Source organism: Lepidochelys kempii, chromosome 1, assembly GCF_965140285.1.
Source record: "Lepidochelys kempii isolate rLepKem1 chromosome 1, rLepKem1.hap1, whole genome shotgun sequence".
NCBI classification, from domain to species: Eukaryota; Metazoa; Chordata; order Testudines; family Cheloniidae; genus Lepidochelys; species Lepidochelys kempii.
Window position 1 is genome coordinate 177,350,908 of NC_136380.1, and position 19,362 is coordinate 177,370,269.

Genomic DNA, 19,362 nt, shown 5'->3' on the forward strand with positions numbered 1-19,362 from the left:
GAATTACTTGCTGATAACATCAGCATCGGCAATTAATCATTTGTAATATTATGGAAGAGGTGTTGATATATTAGACTAAATTCTCTGCTGGTGTAAATGGGAGGCACTCCACTGAAGTCCATGGAGCTAGATCCATTTACACCAGCAGAGAATGTGCATTTAATTAGAAGATCATAGTTAGCTTTGTGCCAAAAATCCACCATTGTAAAACACAACCATTTGCAGTTTTACTCCTTTTAGTTATTTGTTTGCTGGTTCCCACTGGAAGGCAGTTATCACAGGTGCCATTTGACCATGGAAACAGCTCGCTTGCTACTGAAATAGAGAATTTCTGCACCCAACTCCAAAGAGAAAGTCAATGTTGCAGCTGGGACTAGAACTCAGGAGTTCCTGGCTCTCTATATGCCCTATGTTTGATCCACTCTATGACTGCATTATATAATAATATAGCAATTTATATTCATAAATACTGTTTAAATCCAAACTCTCTAATAGTTACACACATAGAGATGTTACTCAATACTAGAAGCCTTTGGAACCCAAACTTCTGGAGGATTGTTTGTGCCTAATAGGGTATTGTAATTGTTTTGTGGTGATGGAAAATGCCCAGTAAAAGTCTTATTTTCTGGATGATTTGAATTTAAGCTAGGAAGAGAAGAAAGGCTCCACTTTAGGGAAACATCCCTATTCAGGAAAGCACTTAAGCACAAGTCCAATGGCTCAACAGAGTTGAGATGTAAGCACATGTTAAAAGTTGAGCACATGTTTAAGTGCTGCCCTGAATAGGGAAGGATTTTAAGCCCATCCTTAAATGCTTGCTTGAATTGTGGTTTCAAAAGCAAGTGCTTTTGCCTGGTGATATTCATCAGTTTTGTGGAGGTTTCCACACCCTTCGGTATCATCACATGTGATTTAAGGGCTCTGATATATGGGATCCACAAAGGTGAGCAGCACGCGCATGAATCTAGGGCTGATGGGTCTCCTGGCTTTCCTGTGAAGTTTTTTCTTGGGTTGCCCTCTTGTCATCACATATGTGACCTCAAACGTGCCACTCGAGACTCGCCTTCCAAAGCCATTGCGGAGATGATTAATCCTCATCTTGTTCACTGATCCAAAGTGCTTGACTATGATGCTGAACTTCCTTGCTTCTCAAAATAAACAATAGACCACCTGTGTAGTACATTATAATGTTTATTACTTATTCTCATTTTTATTTTGTGTTTCAATTAGGTTCCAGAATCAGACGATTATAAAGCTGAATCAATGGGAACATTAAAACGATTGCAGAAATTGGTCCGAACCAAGAAAGCCAGTATACATAGTATGGATGATGTCAAACATGTTTTGATACCTCTCAGTAAGTAAAGAACCATTTTAGTGTACTTGCATACATTTGGAAAATGTCACTTTACTGAAGAAAGCAATAAATTATCTTGCTTTGATCTATTTTTGAGTGCTTTCAGCAGATCACTGATCAGATTGTGTGGCCGTTCTTTGTCTAAAGTGAAAGCATTAGCATAGACCTATGGTGCATTTATGGATATGTCATTCAAAGTCTAGATGCTCTGTATCACACCTTAGATGCCATACCAAATGTCACTGCACTGCTATGATATCATAACAAAGGTGATACGTGGAACATTATTTCCCATTGCATCTGTTTATATTTAGTAATAAATACTGTTTCCTGCAACTGAAGAGGGGTTGGGGGGGTATCTTAAATAGCTGAGTAGAACACCCAGCTTGGGGCCATTGTGTTTTTTATGAAGTTTCACAGCTTTATCTCACATTTACATGAAGAAGGCAAAATGCACAGAAGAAAAGATGACGTTTATCAGTCCTTGAGTCAATGGCAGTCGGAGGTGCCAGAGAACACAACAATCTGTGGCACAAGAAGTAGGTTATTGTTGCAACACACCTGATTGCATCCCAATCCCAAACTTTGTATCCCAAAGTTGATGCCAAGCAGGTTTTCTAAAGCTGATGCTGAACCCAGGTTATTTTCAAGTGCTTTCACAAGATCAGATTGTGTAGCTGTTCTTTGTCTAAAGTGCAAGCATCGGTGTGGACATATGGTGTATTTATGTATAGGATTATTTTGAAACTAATCCCATCAAAATGAATTGAGACCATTTAATGAACTGCTGCCCCAGCTGAATCAGTGATGCTGTAAAACCACATGAGGAAATTCAGGGTTCAGCAGCTACTCTGAGATTTCCATGCATAGCCTATGAGTAGGTGAATTATTCAGGAAAATATTCTGGTCTCTGTCAATTTGTCTCCTAAACCAAACTCACACATTGTGTGAGTATTGCATCATAATGATGTTTGTATAATGAAGTCACCATATTCAATGCAGAAATTACCATTATAATGGCCCTCTGGAACCAGCAAAATTCTCCAGGCTTCTGAGGGAGCAGCAAGACATTTTATCAAATGGAAAATAAATCCTGCTTTGGACAGAGTCATTAACCTATTAATCAGTCTTTTCCATCTCTCTAATTGCCGTTATTCTTTGAGTTTACAGAGTTTTTGATTGCTTTCAGTATATACAACTCATTGGGCAGCATTTCAAATGGGAGCAAATACTCTGACTGCAAATGCAACAGGTTGTAAAAAGAAAATCTTTTACATTTTTAAAGATCCACCTCAAGACTCCTGTCTCTCTGAAGAGGAGGAGGAAGCACTGATTTCCTGCATGAAACTAACCAAGTCCCAGGAAAAGAAGGTCTGGAAAGACAATGCTAGGCGAAAGGAAGAAACTGATACTAAAGCAGATTTTATTTCTGCTTCTTTGGGAAGATCTTATACTTCCAGATTGAGCAATACAGGAAATATTTCCATCCATTCAGAAACTGAATTTCAGCTATGGAGTGACTGGAAGCCCTTTCCCAATAATCAGCTCTGCCCATGTGATTTCGTGATCTCAAAAATAGAAAAGTGGGAAAATTGTACTTCTTGTTCTCATCATCCGCATCTTACTTGCTCCGTCACTGATGTGGATCTTCCATATTCATGGGTAAGTGGTTTCCTTTACAATTAAATATGTCAGCAGTGGAAACTTATTGAACATCAATTTAAGAGTCGCTTGAATTTAGCACATGGTTATCAAAAGCAAAATAATGAGGGGGGAAATTCAAAAGGTCAAATTCAGATCTGATGTGAACAGATGAACTCCATTTGAGTTGCATCCACTTACACCAAGTGTGGATTTGGTCCAGGATATACAACTTGCAACAACATAAATACCAGTGGTGTAGTGTTTGAATATTTTACACCACCATGTGATCTACCAGGGTGTTTAAACTTAGGATCTTTCTATATGTCTGTACAACAGTATATTGGATTCTTCAGACAATCTCATACGGCGTGATCCAAAGCCCACTGAAGTCAATGGGAGCCTTTCTATTGACTTAATGGGCTTTGGGTCAGGCCTTTAGCAGTCACTGTAATGAGCTCCAGAATTCTATCCAGAGGACTATCAGCAAGCGGTGCAATTGCCAGCGGTCATGTTTGTGCCCTTTGTATCAGGAGGGACCTGATTTTGAGGAAACTTTTGTGGCTCTCAGGGATTCATGCAGCCAATGCTAGAGATGCAGAGTTTGATCTCCATTTGGAATAAGCTTTTTTTAAAAAAAGATTGTTTTAAGGGTTGTTTAAGGCTGCAAAGGCCCAGAGTGTGCCTGTATTGCACGGGGATGGAATGGTGCAGGGAGCCTTCCCTTCCCTTCACTGCTCAAATTTCAGCACCTGCACTTTCCACAGAGCAGGGATTGTTCCCTGCTAGCATCTACTGAGCTACTAGTTGCTGGAAGAGCTGCTGGGAAGAACCAGACGGTGGCCTCTAACCCTCACTGCACCATGCCCATTTACTCATATTGTACTCGGGGTAGAGTCTGGTTCTCAATGTGCAGTGAACACAGCCCTGCGGGAGCAGAGGCTGCTGCTGCCATCCGCTGATGCAGTGGCCAGAGGGACACCCAGGTAACTGAAATGTTAGATCAAAGACTTCAGCCTTGTTTTGGATTATATTGAAGACAATGTGAGGTTTTCTTTAATACATTTCTTGTTGGGAATGCTGTAGACATGCCTCACTTAATGTGAACATACCTGGAAACATCAGTGTCCTTTCAAAAAATTCTGTCTAGCTTTTCACACAAACACTGTGGTGGTGGTGGTATTCTTTACCCCAGTGAGATTTGTTCAGCCAGGGTCAAGGTCAAGTGCCAGCAAAAGTTGTTTTTGATTTCAGTTTTTGCGGGGGGGTTGTTATTGAGCCATCTGCTTTCTTAATTAATAGTTTTCTCCCTGATTTTAATTTATCTTTGTGGGCTTAGACTCTTTAGATTCAGATTATAGAAGAGAGTGAGACATCTCATTCTCTCCATCTGCATCCTACCAACTGGCTCAGAAAAAGATTACAAGGATTAGATTTTCGGTTTTGCTTTTCAAGAATTAATAGACTCCAGGAGTGGCTGTTTTGCATGTGAAGGGATCAGATTTAGGGGATGATGTGGAGGGCAATTTTGATGTAGATTTATCTATAACAGTAAAAATAGTGTATTTGAAAATATTGCCTTCAACCCAACTTATAGTTAAGGAGTTTTTATTTTATTGGCTTGGCTTGGCTAATATTCTCCGGCCTTTGGTCAAGTGTGAGGTGGAACAGACAGACTGAAGTAATTGTAGTCCTAAAATAGATGTGGTTGTGCCCTGCTTTAATGGGGCAAGAGGAGGGGAAGGGGAACACTCTACATGCAAGACTAAGTTTCCAGGACTCGTTTCAAATAAACATGCTGTCTCTGATCTAGTTTGGGGACAGGAGAGCACCTACATTTTAGGTTGGATGCAGTGTCATCCAACAACGCCTTGGATATGTATGCAAACTTGGGGACCTCAGCTTTACTTAAATCATGAATGGTTGGTGCCTAATTAAATAGTGGCCTTATTAGTCAGCATGAAAGACAGACATGAATCTCAATCTGACACCCTGCCTTCCTGAGAGATAATGAACAAAAAAACCGAGTGGAACCAAGACTAACTCACTCCAGGTCTTCTCTTCTGAGTACTTCTCCTGCATTGTCTCTTCCTACCCACTACCTCAAGTTTCAAAACTAAGTGCCCCTCTTCCCAATTCTTCTCATCCCCAATGCATGGCAACATGATTGTATCTTCTCAGCCATTTTAAGATGGCCTTCAAAGTGCTACAACTAGGTGCCAGAATAAGCAACTCTAGGACTGACTGCAAAGGGTACTCATCTGCTGTCACAGCAAATCTGTACCTCACTGACCCATTCTATCCACTGAGTTCTCTCACAACCACTAAATCATAGAGAAACCCCAACCACATGGAACCCCTCAGACTCCTCTAGCTAAACTTTCCCCTGCCCTTCCTAATTCAATCCATAGTAGAAGCATGCCTTCCTCCAATTCTTTCCTCTGTGGGTGTCAGAGAGAGAGAGAGAGAGAACTAGGATCTCATGTACTGTCTCCAGCTTTATTATTATATGAAGGCTTATGGAGGCTTATTATGTAGCATCGGAGCACTTTCAGATTTCAGTTCTGTAACAACGTAATATACAACCACATGGATGAATAGCTTCATTATCAGTCTATAGCTAAAGCACCATCTGTGCCTCTTCCACATGAATTAACTTAGACACAAAGTGTTTTTCTGCATTGTTTACCCATTGAAAATATAATGGGAAATAGAGCAAAATTTTGCTGGGGAAAACACATCACCTTTGTAGCTTTTTGGAATCTCAGATGGTTTCTGTGTGCAATTATTGATATCAGCGTGCGTCCCTGGAAAGATTCTATTCATAGAATCTATTATTCCTTCCTCCTTAAGCAAAAGTATAGTATATTGCAAAAATTAAAAGGTACCTATAGACACAGAAACTACTTTACTGCACGCAACACTACTTCAAAGTGTGTCGAGTACAGAAATGACTGTTACAGCCCAGTGTTAAACACTGTAATGTTAAGTATCAGCTGAAAAACAGGGTGGAAAAATGATCAGATGCCAGTTTAATAAGCACTTGACCTTTACGAGGGTGCTGGTTCCTTTTTTTTTTTGGTCTCTCGCTCTTTCTCAAGCGATTCCACCAGGAAAAGACTATGTCAATTGTTTGTGGCTTAGATTTTTCTGAACACTTTGTGAATTACTAGAAACTCTTCTTGTGCTATTTATAATTTTGAAATCTTGCTCTCCAGACAGGGAAATAGTGTATTTAGAAGTGTCACGTCCGGAAAGCAGTGATCATAGCACTAGGGCTAACCTCCAGTTGTTAAAAAAAACAAAAGTGTTTTTGTTTGGTATTTTTTAACATAGTCCCATACACTGTATTCAGTACAGGATAAAATAATTGCTTTACAAAATATGTTATACTATTTATTTATAGAAGTATTTTGATCTTGGACTTGGACAAAACAGTAGCCCAGGTATTTCTTTGAAGTATATCCTTCTAATGTCACACTTGCGCTACTAATATATTCTTGTATGGGTAACCTTTATAAGATACTGTAATGGACCATCATGTGGGGTGCTATCATGAGTATTGTGGTTTACCAAAAGTTTTCAGACAGCTGTGTGGCTAGCCTACTGTGACCGGGTCCCTGGGGTGAAACCTGGACTGTGGGACTGCTGAGCCCTCTATCCCACCAGCCTGGGCTGGCCCTCACACTGTGATGCTGATGTCACGTTACAAGCCTCTGGCAGGCACTGCACTTACACAGCCATCCACAGGCAGGGACATACCCTACTATGTCACATGAATGATCTCCCAGCCACTCATGAACCAACAATAAAGAGACACCAGGCAATCCCCCTCACTCCTCAGTCCCGCACTCCAGAACTGTATCATCTTGCACTGGTCAGAAGCCTGGCCAGTATAAGTTCATTACCCAGTCTGCCCCTCCCTCAATATGGAGAGGACACACACTAGCCTTTGTAAACTGAGCTGAGATTTCCCATGCACTTCAACCAAAAGACACTGTTTTAGGTAAAATATAAAACAAATTTATAAACTACAGAAAGATAGATTTTAAGTGATTATAAGTGGTAGGCTTAAAGGTCAAAGTTAGTTACCTTAGGAAATAAAAATAGAAACATGCATTCTAAATCCTAAACTCTTAGTCTAAGAAAGAGTTGAATTATACAGCTTTTCTCACCCTGACAGATGGTACAAGCAGGTTACAGTTTCTCAGTACACAGACTGGGACTCTTTTCCAGCCTGGGACCAAACTTAGATATTGTTACTATTTTATTATACTATTTACTATTTTATTATATGATTAATTTGAAGGGAAGCTTCTTCATATACTTTCCCCTTATACTATAGACTAAGTTTCTCAAAGTTTGAGGCTGCTTTCCCTCCTGTGCACCCCTGGCAACCTCTGGCCTTTCTTCTCCCACGACCAGTTCTACTGGTCACCACGGCCACTTTCCAGCATCTGTCCTGAGCCTTTGTTAGCAATACTATGTAGTTGCACAGCTGTTTCTCTGCTGACCTGCTTTCCTTCTCAGCCCTGCTCACAGCCACTACCTTGGCCTAGCTCTCCCAGTCTTCAGCTGCCATCATGCTTTTCTTCCTGGCTTCCCTCCCCTCTCTCTCTCCCCCCCGCCCAACACACACAAACACACACACACACTCACACACACTGCCTGCAGCAAGTTCTTGGCTGCTTCCTCCAGTTTTCTACTCACATTCTGGCATTGTCCCCTGTCTGTCACTGTTGTCCCTGATGCAAAACCTGTTTATGTATCACTACTGCTACAATGACCAGTGTCTCCCACAACACACCTTTCAAGATCCATGGGTCCTACACAAACCTATCACAACATCTGATGTACTAAATGCCCCAATAACAACTATGTGGGTGAAACCAGACAATCACTACACTCTCAAATGAACTCTCACAGAAAAATGATAAAAGGCAAAGACACCACATCACCTATGGATGAAGACTTCACAAAGTGATCACTCTGCATCTGACTTCTCAGTCCTCATCCTCAAAGGAAAGCTGCACAACACTTTCAAAAGACAAACCTGGGAGCTTAAATTCATAACTCTGTTAGACACTAAAAACCATGGACTAAAGAGAGACATTAGATTTATGGCTTATTACAACAATCTGCAACCCACTAAACACCAGGGTGCCATCTCCGCCCCTCCCCCCAACTTTATTTTCTCCTTTTCCCCCCTGTGACTGGAGAGGTGTTAATTGGCCACTTCACTTTGATTGGTCCCTTGAAATATGTGTTAACTACTTATGCTAAACAATTTGTTCCATCTTATATTTAGCTGCACTCTCAGGGTAAGTCTTCAATATCAACGTTAAAGCTCTGCCATAGCAGCGCTTTAACGTGGCTGTGTAGTCATGGCACCGGTCACTGTAATAAAACTCACCCCCCACGAGGGGCATAGCTCCCAGCACTCAGAGCACAGCCCCCAGCGCTGGTGCACTTCTACACTGCCACTTTACAGCGCTGAAACTTCCATCGCTCAGGGGGTGTTTTTTCACCCCCTGAGTGAGAAAGTTTCAGCGCTGTAAAGTGGCAGTGTAGGCAAGGCCTAAGTACATGTCCCAGACCTGAAGAAGGGCTTTGTGTAAATTGGAAAGCTTGTCAACACCAACAGACGTTGGTCCAATAAAAGATATTACCTTACCCTTCTTGTCTCCTTAATATCGTGGGACTGACACTATGACAGTGCATACTTACCGTTCCTGATCATCATGGTTCTTGTAGGTGCTGCCTATTAGTTAAGTTCTGATGTGGGCCCCTGGCTGTCTTGTGGTGACCAATGACGTGATCATTATCCTCCAGGTCATTGTAGCGGGTGCAGGGCATCCAGTAATGAACAGAGAAAAGAATATGCACTGTGCTGCAAAATTTATTTTAGGAAGTTGAAAGCTTCCAGTTCTGCTTTTTGGCTGTCTCAAGCCCAGGGGACATTTAAGAGAAAGATGTCTACATCATTGCAGACAAGTCAGTGTTTCCTGCTGAACAGAACTATGGTTTGTTTGTTTTTTTTTTTTATAGTTTTTTGGCTGTGCATTTTCATAAGGTACAGGGCCATCAAATTGGTTGGGTTTTTTTGTTTTTTGTTTTACTTCTTATCCCTGTTGATTGCTGTAGGCCTGCACATTGCTTCAAAAAGAATTCCAGATTAAATTTAGAATTTTTAATTGGCATGCACGTACCTGACATATTGGGAAATCTAAGAAGATCTTTTCTGAAATACACATTTTAAAACTGGGTAACTAAAGAGCTGGGTATTATTATAATAACTGTAGTTACCCCAATTTCAGTAAGTAGCTAATATTTCTGAGCTGTGGCTATTACTTATTTTTATTACAATAGCACCCAAAACATGCTAAACTCTACACAGGAAAAAGGGCCAGATTTTCAAGAGGTGTAAATCTGTGATTTCATAAGAGCTATGCTGATTTATACCAGCTGAGAATCTGGCCCACAGTCTCTGCCCAAATCATCTAAAAGACGCACAATCTGGTGAAGTGTGGTTGCCAGGGCTACAACAGAAAACAGTCAGGATGATGTTAGGTGTGTGTGTTGTGTTTTTGTGCCATGCTTATTTGACTGGGTTGTTTGTGGGTAGAAACTATCCCACTGTCCCTCTAGTTAGTTTTTGTCAATTCCTGACTAAAGCCTCTCTACAGACTCATAATGATAATTGTTTTTTATTCAAACCCACTAAAATCCTAGCTATACTCCCCCATTCCTCATGATCGCCCTCCTCATTCCCTCAACCCAGCATCTCACCCTGTGTCCTAGCCACAGAATTAAGTGACTAGTGCCTTCATGATGTCCTGGACTGCAGAATGTGATGGTGATCTGATGAGAGCAGGTGACATGGGCTAGAATGTCTATTGCACAATCCAAAGGCACATACAATTTGCCTGCTTTTGGATTTTGTTCCAAACTCAAAACACATCCGAGGTCTCTCAGAAATGTTATTAAGGTGTTCTAATCTTATGAGGGAATGGGGCTGATTTATGCCTAAATGTGGTGTCAGTTCCCTGTGCATTGTGCAGGATTTGCATGGTTTGGATACTTAAATGGATGAAAAATCAGGAGTTGTGACTGGTTCGGTTGGAGTTCGGGACTCCTTTAAACTTGAATCAGAAAATAAGGTGAACCCATTAGAATTGAAACCAAAGATCTGCATGAACCCAGCAAACAGAAACTACTGAGTTTCACATAGTTTTAATATTTCCAGTGCTTTGAAATCTGCAGCCCTTGATCTTGTTGCATATCGGTGTGTGTTTGTTTAAGAATATGTAGTAGCTGTAAGTTTATAAATGCTTTTTGGCTCGCTTCAGCAGAATACAGAAAATGAGTGCAAATCACCACTTAACATGCAAAGCCCAATGTACTCAGGCTCTGTGCCAGGAACTAAGTGGGTAATGGGGAGGGTGCAACTCACCCCACGATCCATGGGTGTGACACTGTGACATATCTCTGCAGACACTACTAAGCCCCTGGGGCTTGAATATCTGCTGAGTCCCCTCTACATCTCCAGTACAGTGATTTTGGCCACTTTTCTGCCTCGTCATTATGGGCCAGGCTGCATCATCTCCATTTGCGTTGGCCCATCTCCCTCTGTGGTTACGCTGTTCACACAGCCCCACTGTGAGATTTAGGGGATGTGGAAGACATGGCGCCCATCCCTCATCACCAGGGTGAATCTCACCTTATGGTTTTGGGTATTTTTAAATACCTTCCTGAGATTTTCCGAGCCACCTAGGGGAGTTAGACACATTATCCATTAATTTTAATGGCAGATATGTGTGTAAATGACTGAGGCTGGACCTTTTCTTTTACATTCCAGGACCATGTCTTTGAAATTTTGTATTGCTAGTGCTGCTAAAATAGAATTATAATTAAGAGATTGTATTTACAGTAAAAAGAAAAGGAGTCCTTGTGGCACCTTAGAGACTAACAAATGTATTTCAGCATAAGCTTTCATGAGCTGCAGCTCACTTCATTGGATGCATTCAGTCAGCTCTCTAACACCACTTTCTACAAGCCATTACCCTCTGATCCCACTGAGGGTTACCAAAAGAAACTACACCATTTGCTCAAGAAACTCCCTGAAAAAGCACAAGAACAAATCCGCACAGAAACACCCCTGGAACCCCAACCTGGGATATTCTATCTGCTACCCAAGATCCATAAATGTGGAAATCCTGGGCGCCCCATCATCTCAGGCATTGGCACCCTGACAGCAGGATTGGCTGGCTATGTAGACTCCCTCCTCAGGCCCTATGCTACCAGCACTCCCAGCTACCTTCGAGACACCACTGACTTCCTGAGGAAACTACAATCCATCGGTGATCTTCCTGATAACACCATCCTGGCCACTATGGATGTAGAAGCCCTCTACACCAACATTCCACACAAAGATGGACTACAAGCCATCAGGAACAGTATCCCCGATAATGTCACGGCAAACCTGGTGGCTGAATTTTGTGACTTTGTCCTCCCCCATAACTATTTCACATTTGGAGACAATGTATACCTACAAATCAGCGGCACTGCTATGGGTACCCGCATGGCCCCACAGTATGCCAACATTTTTATGGCTGACTTAGAACAACACTTCCTCAGCTCTCGTCCCCTAATGCGCCTACTCTACTTGCACTACATTGATGACATCTTCACCATCTGGACCCATAGAAAAGAAGCCCTTGAGGAATTCCACCATGATTTCAACAATTTCCATTCCACCATCAAGCTCAGCCTGGTCCAGTCCACACAAGAGATCCACTTCCTGGACACTACGGTGCTAATAAGCGATGGTCACATAAACACCACCCTATACCGGAAACCTACTGACCGCTATTCCTACCTACATGCCTCCAGCTTTCATCCAGACCACACCACATGATCCATTGTCTACAGCCAAGCTCTACGATACAACCGCATTTGCTCCAACCCCTCAGACAGAAACAAACACCTACAAGATCTCTATCAAGCATTCTTACAACTACAATACCCACCTGCTGAAGTGAAGAAACAGACTGACAGAGCCAGAAGAGTACCCAGAAGTCACCTACTACAGCACAGGCCCAACAAAGAAAATAAAAGAACGCCACTAGCCATCACCTTCAGCTCCCAACTAAAACCACTCCAATGCATTATCAAGGATCGACAACCTATCCTGAAGGACGACCCATCACTCTCACAGATCTAGGGAGACAGGCCAGTCCTTGCTTACAGACAGCCCTCCAACCTGAAGCAAATACTCACCAGCAACCACACACCACAAAACAAAAACACTAACTCAAGAACCTATCCTTGCAACAAAGCCCATTGCCAACTGTGTCCACATATCTATTCAGGGGACACCATCATAGGACCTAATCACATCAGCCACACTATCAGAGGCTTGTTCACCTGCACATCTACCAATGTGATATATGTCATCATGTGCCAGCAATGCCCCTCTGCCATGTACATTGGTCAAACTGGACAGTCTCTACATAAAAGTATAAATGGACACAAATCAGACGTCAAGAACTATAATATTAAAAAACCAGTTGGAGAACACTTCAGTCTCTTTGGTCACTCGATTACAGACCTAAAAGTTGCAATTCTTCAACAAAAAAACTTCAAAAACAGACTCCAACGAGAGACTGCTGAATTGGAATTAATTTGCAAACTGGATACAGTTAAGTTAGGCTTGAATAGAGACTGGGAGTGGATGGGTCATTACACAAAGTAAAATTATTTCCCCATGTTTATTCCCCCCTCAAGCTCCCGCTGTTCCTCAGATGTTCTTGTCAACTGCTGGAAATGGCCCACCTTGATTATCACTACAAAAGGTTCCCTCCCACCGCTATCCTGCTGGTAATAGCTCACCTTAAGTGATCACTCTCATTACAGTGTGTATGGTAACACCCATTGTTTCATGTTCTCTGTGTATATAAATCTTCCCACTGTATTTTCCACTGAATGCATCTGATGAAGTGAGCTGTAGCTCATGAAAGCTTATGCTCAAATAAATTTGTTAGTCTCTAAGGTGCCACAAGTCCTCCTTTTCTTTTTGTGAATGCAGACTAACACCGCTGCTACTCTGAAACCTGTATTTACAGTAAGTATTTTTTTAAATAAAACTGCTCATGTCAGTTGTACTGTTTCACTGACAGCTTGTTGTAAGGGAAAGTTCCTGTTTGCCTCTGTTGCCAGATCTGCTGGCTTTGTTTCATACATAGTTACTTGGTTCTCCTGAGCTACAGCTAGAAAGAAAGGGAAGTGATTCCTGAATTGCAGTCATGGGTCTATTGAAGGGAAATATAATAGTTGTGAGTGTTTTGTGGAAATTCAGCATTTCATGTGCTTGCTCTTTGTGAATGTTATGAAAATTTGCAATTAAAAAAAAAGATGAAGGACTGATACCTGCTGCATGAAGCATGATTGAGAGTCAAATTTTAATTAAACTAAGTGCAGCTGCTGACAAAGTACTGCCAATGGAATGTACAGCTTCCCCTTGGCATCTTCTAGAATTGTCAAAATGATGCACTGATGCATACGCAAAAGAAAATTAAATGTTGTCTGGCTAGTATTTTACATACGTATGCTATTATAATGCTGCCTTTCCCTGGATCATTTTCTGTTGTCAGTCTGGTATTTTATTAGTGACTTTTGGGGGATTTTTCAGAAGAACAATCTTTTTATGGTAGATCACCTCTCCTCTGATTTTGCAAAATGAAGCAGCTCTAAAGAACTACACGTCTATCTTTGGATGCTATGCTTTGCTATCACATTAAATTCCTAGTTTTGACCAATGAGCCCACACCGTTTAAGGCTTATCTTCCTATGGCAGCCTGTCTCTTTAGATACAGTTCACCTCTGTACAGTGGGCTTAACTGCTGCAACTTGTCCCTCTGCACAGGGGTAAATTTTAAATGTATGGCTTGACGTGACGCGAGGCCTATTACAGTCAGTGGCAAGTGATGCAGGATCTTAAGGTTCAGGCCTACAAAGTGCTGAAGATTCTGCCCCTGATTCAGTAAAGTACCTAAGCACTGATTCAGAAAAGCATTTAAGTATGTGTTTAAGTCCATCTTTATTCAGGACTACATTTAAGCATATGTTTAACTGTAAGCATGTCTTTAAGTCCCATTGGATCCTAGTTACTCTCTTTATTGGACTGATATTATTATGCTTTAAAATTTTGCCCTCAAGCCTATGGTTTAGGATAGGTGCTTCATAAATTGTATTGTGAATTGTGTTTCTCTTGCAGAACTAATGTACAAATGTAGGAGAAGTCACGTGATACCAATGCTGAGCAATGGTGTGAGAGGCGCAGAGAGGATTTCCAATGCCAGGATAAGTCAGGAACATTAGTGTAAGGGCACCAGTTTAATGGATATTGTGTAATTAATATGCATAAAGATCATAGAATCATAGAATAACAGAGTTGAAAGGGACCTCTGGAGGCCATCTAGTCCAACCCCCTGCCCAGAGCAGGACCAATCCCAACTAAATCATCCCAGCCAGGGCTTTGTCAAGCCTGACCTTAAAAACTTCTAAGGAAGTGGATTCCACTACCTCCCTAGGTAATGCATTCCAGTGTTTCACCACCCTCCTAATATCCAACCTAAATCTCCCCCACTGCAGCTTCAGACCATTACTCCTTGTCCTGTCATCTGCTATCATTGAGAATAGTCCAGATCCATCCTCTTTGGATCCACCTTTCAGGTAGTTAAAAGCAGCTATCAAATCCCCCCTCATTCTTTTCTTCCGTAGACTAAACAATCCCAGTTCCCTCAGCCTCTCCTCATAAGTCATGTGTTCCAGACCCCTAATCATTTTTGTTGCTCTTCGCTGGACTCTCTCCAATTTCTCCACATCCTTCTTGTAGTGTGGGGCCCAAAACTGGACACAGTACTCCAGATGAGGCATCACCAGTGTCGAATAGAGGGGAACGATCACGTCCCTCGATTTGCTGGCAATGCCCCTACTTATACATCCCAAAATGCCATTGGTCTTCTTGGCAACAAGGGCACACTGTTGACTCATATCCAGCTTCTCGTCCACTGTCATCCCTAGGTCCTTCTCTGCAGAACTGCTGCCTAGCCATTCGGTCCCTAGTCTGTAGCGGTGCATTGGATTCTTCCGTCCTAAGTGCAGGACTCTGCACTTGTCCTTGTTGAACCTCATCAGATTTCTTTTGGCCCAATCCTCCAATTTGTCTAGGTCCTTCTGTATCCTATCCCTACCCTCCAGCGTATCTACCACTCCTCCCAGTTTAGTGTCATCCGCAAACCTGCTGAGGGTGCAATCCACACCATCCTCCAGATCATTTATGAAGATATTGAACAAAACCGGCCCCAGGACCGACCCTTGGGGCACTCCGCTAGATACCGACTGCCAATTAGACATGGAGCCATTGATCACTACCCGTTGAGCCCGACAATCTAGCCAACTTTCTACCCACCCTGTAGTGCATCCATCCAGCCCATACTTCTTTAACTTGCTGACAAGAATACTGTGGGAGACCGTGTCAAAAGCTATGCTAAAGTCAAGGAATAATACATCCACTGCTTTCCCTTCATCCACAGAACCAGTTATCTCATCATAGAAGGCAATTAGATTAGTCAGGCATGACTTTCCCTTGGTGAATCCATGCTGACTGTTCCTGATCACTTTCCTCTTGTCTAAGTGCTTCAGAATTGATTCCTTGAGGACATGCTCCATGATTTTTCCGGGGACTGAGGTGAGGCTGACCGGCCTGTAGTTCCCAGGATCCTCCTTCTTCCCTTTTTTAAAGGTTGGCACTACATTAGCCTTTTTCCAGTTTTCTGGGACTTCCCCCGATCGCCATGAGTTTTCAAAGATAATGGCCAATGGCTCTGCAATCACATCTGCCAATTCCTTTAGCACTCTCGGATGCAACGCATCTGGCCCCATGGACTTGTGCAGGTCCAGGTTTTTCTAAATAGTCCCGAACCACTTCTTCCTTCACAGAGGGCTGGCCACCTCCTCCCCATGCAGTGCTGCCCAGTGCAGTAGTCTGGGAGCTGACTTTGTTCGTGAAGACATAGGCAAAAAAAGCATTGAGTACATTAGCTTTTTCCACATCCTCTGTCACTAGGTTGCCTCCCTCATTCAGTAAGGGGCCCACACTTTCCTTGGCTTTCTTCTTGTTGCCAACATACCTGAAGAAACCCTTCTTGTTACTCTTAACATCCCTCGCTAGCTGCAACTCCAGGTGTGATTTAGCCTTCCTGATTTCATTACTACATGCCCGAGCAATATTTATATACTCATCCCTGGTCATTTGTCCAGTCTTCCACTTCTTGTAAGCCTCTTTTTTGTGTTTAAGATCAGCAAGGATTTCACTGTTAAGCCAAGCTGGTCGCCTGCCATATTTACTATTCTTTCTACACATCGGGATGGTTTGTCCCTGTAACCTCAATAAGGATTCTTTAAAATACAGCCAGTTCTCCTAGACTCCTTTCCCCCTCATGTTATTCTCCCAGGGAATCTAGCCCATCGGTTCCCTGAGGGAGTCAAAGTCTGCTTTCTGAAGTCCAGGGTCCATATTCTGCTGCTTTCCTTTCTTCCTTGTGTCAGGATCCTGAACTCGACCATCTCATGGTCACTGCCTCCCAGGTTCCCATCCACTTTTGCTTCCCCTACTAATTCTTCCCGGTTTGTGAGCAGCAGGTCAAGAAGAGCTCCGCCCCTAGTTGGTTCCTCCAGCACTTGCACCAGGAAATTGTCCCCTACAGTTTCCAAAAACTTCCTGGATTGTCTGTGCACCGCTGTATTGCTCTCCCAGCAGATATCAGGATGATTGAAGTCGGCCATGAGAACCAGGGCGTACGATCTAGTAGCTTCTGCGAGTTGCCGGAAGAAAGCCTCGTCCACCTCATCCCCCTGGTCCGGTGGTCTATAGCAGACTCCCACCACGACATCACCCTTGTTGCTCAGGCTTCTAAACTTAATCCAGAGACTCTCAGGTTTTTCTGCAGTTTCATACTTGAGCTCTGAGCAGTCATACTGCTCCCTTACATACAGTGCAACTCCCCCACCTTTTCTGGCCTCCCTGTCCTTCCTGAACAGTTTATACCCATCCATGACAGTATTCCAGTCATGCGAGTTATCCCACCAAGTCTCTGTTATTCCAATCACATCATAATTCCCTGACTTTGCCAGGACCTCCAGTTCTCCCTGCTTGTTTCCCAGGCTTTGTGCATTTGTACATAGGCACTTGAGATAACCCGCTGATCACCCCTCGTTCTCAGTTCTCGCCCCTCCTCTCTCACACGCTCCTGCTCGTGCTTCCTCCCGGTATCCTGCTTCCCCACTTACCTCAGGGCTTTGGTCTCCTTCTAGTGATCTTCTAGTGAAAGAAGGATTGCTGTTCTGAGAACCTCCTAAGCCTGGACAAATTGAATTCCTAGTAGGGAAGGGTGAACTTGTTTTGTTTAATTTCTTAATGTAACTTGAATGCTGTTGGCTTTGCATTTGGTTTAGAAAGGGACAGAAAAATATCAACTGAAAAACAGTGCCAGGAAAGAGAATATCAAATTTGCTTTCTCTAATACATATGTAAGACAAATTGCAGATTTGTACACACAAATATTCACACTGGAAGTTTAATTACACTGTCATCCACTGTGAGAACAGGAGCGATAGTCTGTGATTAAACTGATCAATCATAACTAACCAAGGTAGCTCAAACTGCTAAAATTCAGAGAACAGTTGATCAAACAAATGTGTAGAAAAAATTCACTGAATACTGTTGAGGTTGAGGAAATAATAATCTGATTGCATATATTTCATGAGAAGAAGAGAAAACCAAATTAATCAGAAAATGTTGCAACTTCTTGTTGAACTTACAAATTAAGTTCAATTTTACACAACAAGAAGTAATGACAGCCAGTGAGTGGGGAAGGTTCTGATCATTTAAGATCATGTGCTAGGCTTTGTTTTAAGCATTTATTGGTTCTTATATTTAGATTTTCATGAGTAGTTTTTAATGCTTTTTTTTTTCATTTTATTAAAAGCCATCCTCGATCTAACATGAAATACTAAGAAAAATCCCTAGAAAAATGAATATTTCACACTTATATTACAGTAATACCCATTGGTCCCAACTATGATACTAACTGCTCCACAAACTCACAAGACAGTCCTTGCCTCAAAATGTTTACAGTTTAAGGCTCCAGTCTTGCAACTGGGTCTGTGCAGGTGGAAAAGATCAAAAGTATTCACTAATTTTGGGTGCCCAATTTGAGACACTTAGGGAGGATTTTTTTTTTCAGAGTACTTAGCATTACATAGCACTTTATGTTCAAAGTACCGCACCTATTGACTTCAATTGCAGCTGAGAATGCTCAGCACTTTTGCAAATTAAACCCAGAAATTAAGGAACGAACAATTAATGACCATCCTTGAAGACTTTGGTTCAAGTGAGTTGTCCAGAATCACCTAGGAACTCCGGCAGAAACAGGATTAGAAACTGGATTAGAATCCAGTTCTTCAGGGCAATATTCAAGTGCTTTACCACAAGACCAGTTGTCCAGTGGTTAGAGCACTAGCCTAGGACTCACAAGGCCTGGGCTCAATTTTCAGATATGCCACAAACTTCTTATGTGGCCTTGGGCAAGTCACTTCTTCTCTAGACCTCCATTGTCTTCTCTAGATCACCCGCGACAACGTTTTTGCCCCATCAGGCACTGGGAGCTCAACCCAGAATTCCAGTTGGAAGCAGAGACTGCGGGAACTGTGGGATAGCTACCCACAGTGCAACGCTCCAAAAGTCGATGCTAGGCTTGGTACTGTGGACGCACTCCACCGACTTAATGCACTTAGTGGGGACACACACAATCGACTGTATAAAATTGCTTTCTAAAAAATCGACTTCTATAAATTTGACCTAATTTCGTAGTGTAGACATACCCTGAGAGATGGATAGGAGGATGGGAAAGCAAGAAGGGGATACACAGGAGGGAGTATGGAAACAGGTGTGCAGGGGCAGAGCCACAAAAGTGGTGCAACAAGGGGAGGAGTGGAGTGAGGAAGCATTAAGGAACAGGAATCAGGACACATTACGAGAAATTGGAACCAAAAATAAAATCCCCGGATTGGTTATTGGGGATGCAGGATAGAGGCAGTCTGTGTTAATAGCTGCATCACTATCCCTTACTCAACAGAACGCACACACATTCTGAGTTAGTGTCCTAACTCATCCCTTCAAGGGATTTGACTCAACAACAATAACAAACCATAAACCTCAGCCTAAATGTCTTCTTTGAGTTTGGCTATCTCTAAGGCTTCCCTTCAGGACCCCTGTGTTTGCTCCCCAAATGCCTCTGGCC

The 19,362-nt window shown here is 42.4% G+C and overlaps 1 protein-coding gene across 1 annotated transcript in view; it reads left to right on the top strand.

Annotated features, from left to right (window-relative positions):
• Positions 1–1,331: 1,331 nt before the first annotated feature.
• SAMSN1 (SAM domain, SH3 domain and nuclear localization signals 1) overlaps positions 1,332–19,362 on the top strand; it is a 63,076-nt gene continuing 45,045 nt past the window's right edge. The window contains exons 1-2 of the mRNA XM_073303758.2: positions 1,332–1,357; positions 2,643–3,019. Coding sequence (XP_073159859.2) covers positions 2,699–3,019 — 321 coding nt within the window. The 5' untranslated portion in view covers positions 1,332–1,357; positions 2,643–2,698. The remainder of the gene's footprint in view (positions 1,358–2,642; positions 3,020–19,362) is intronic.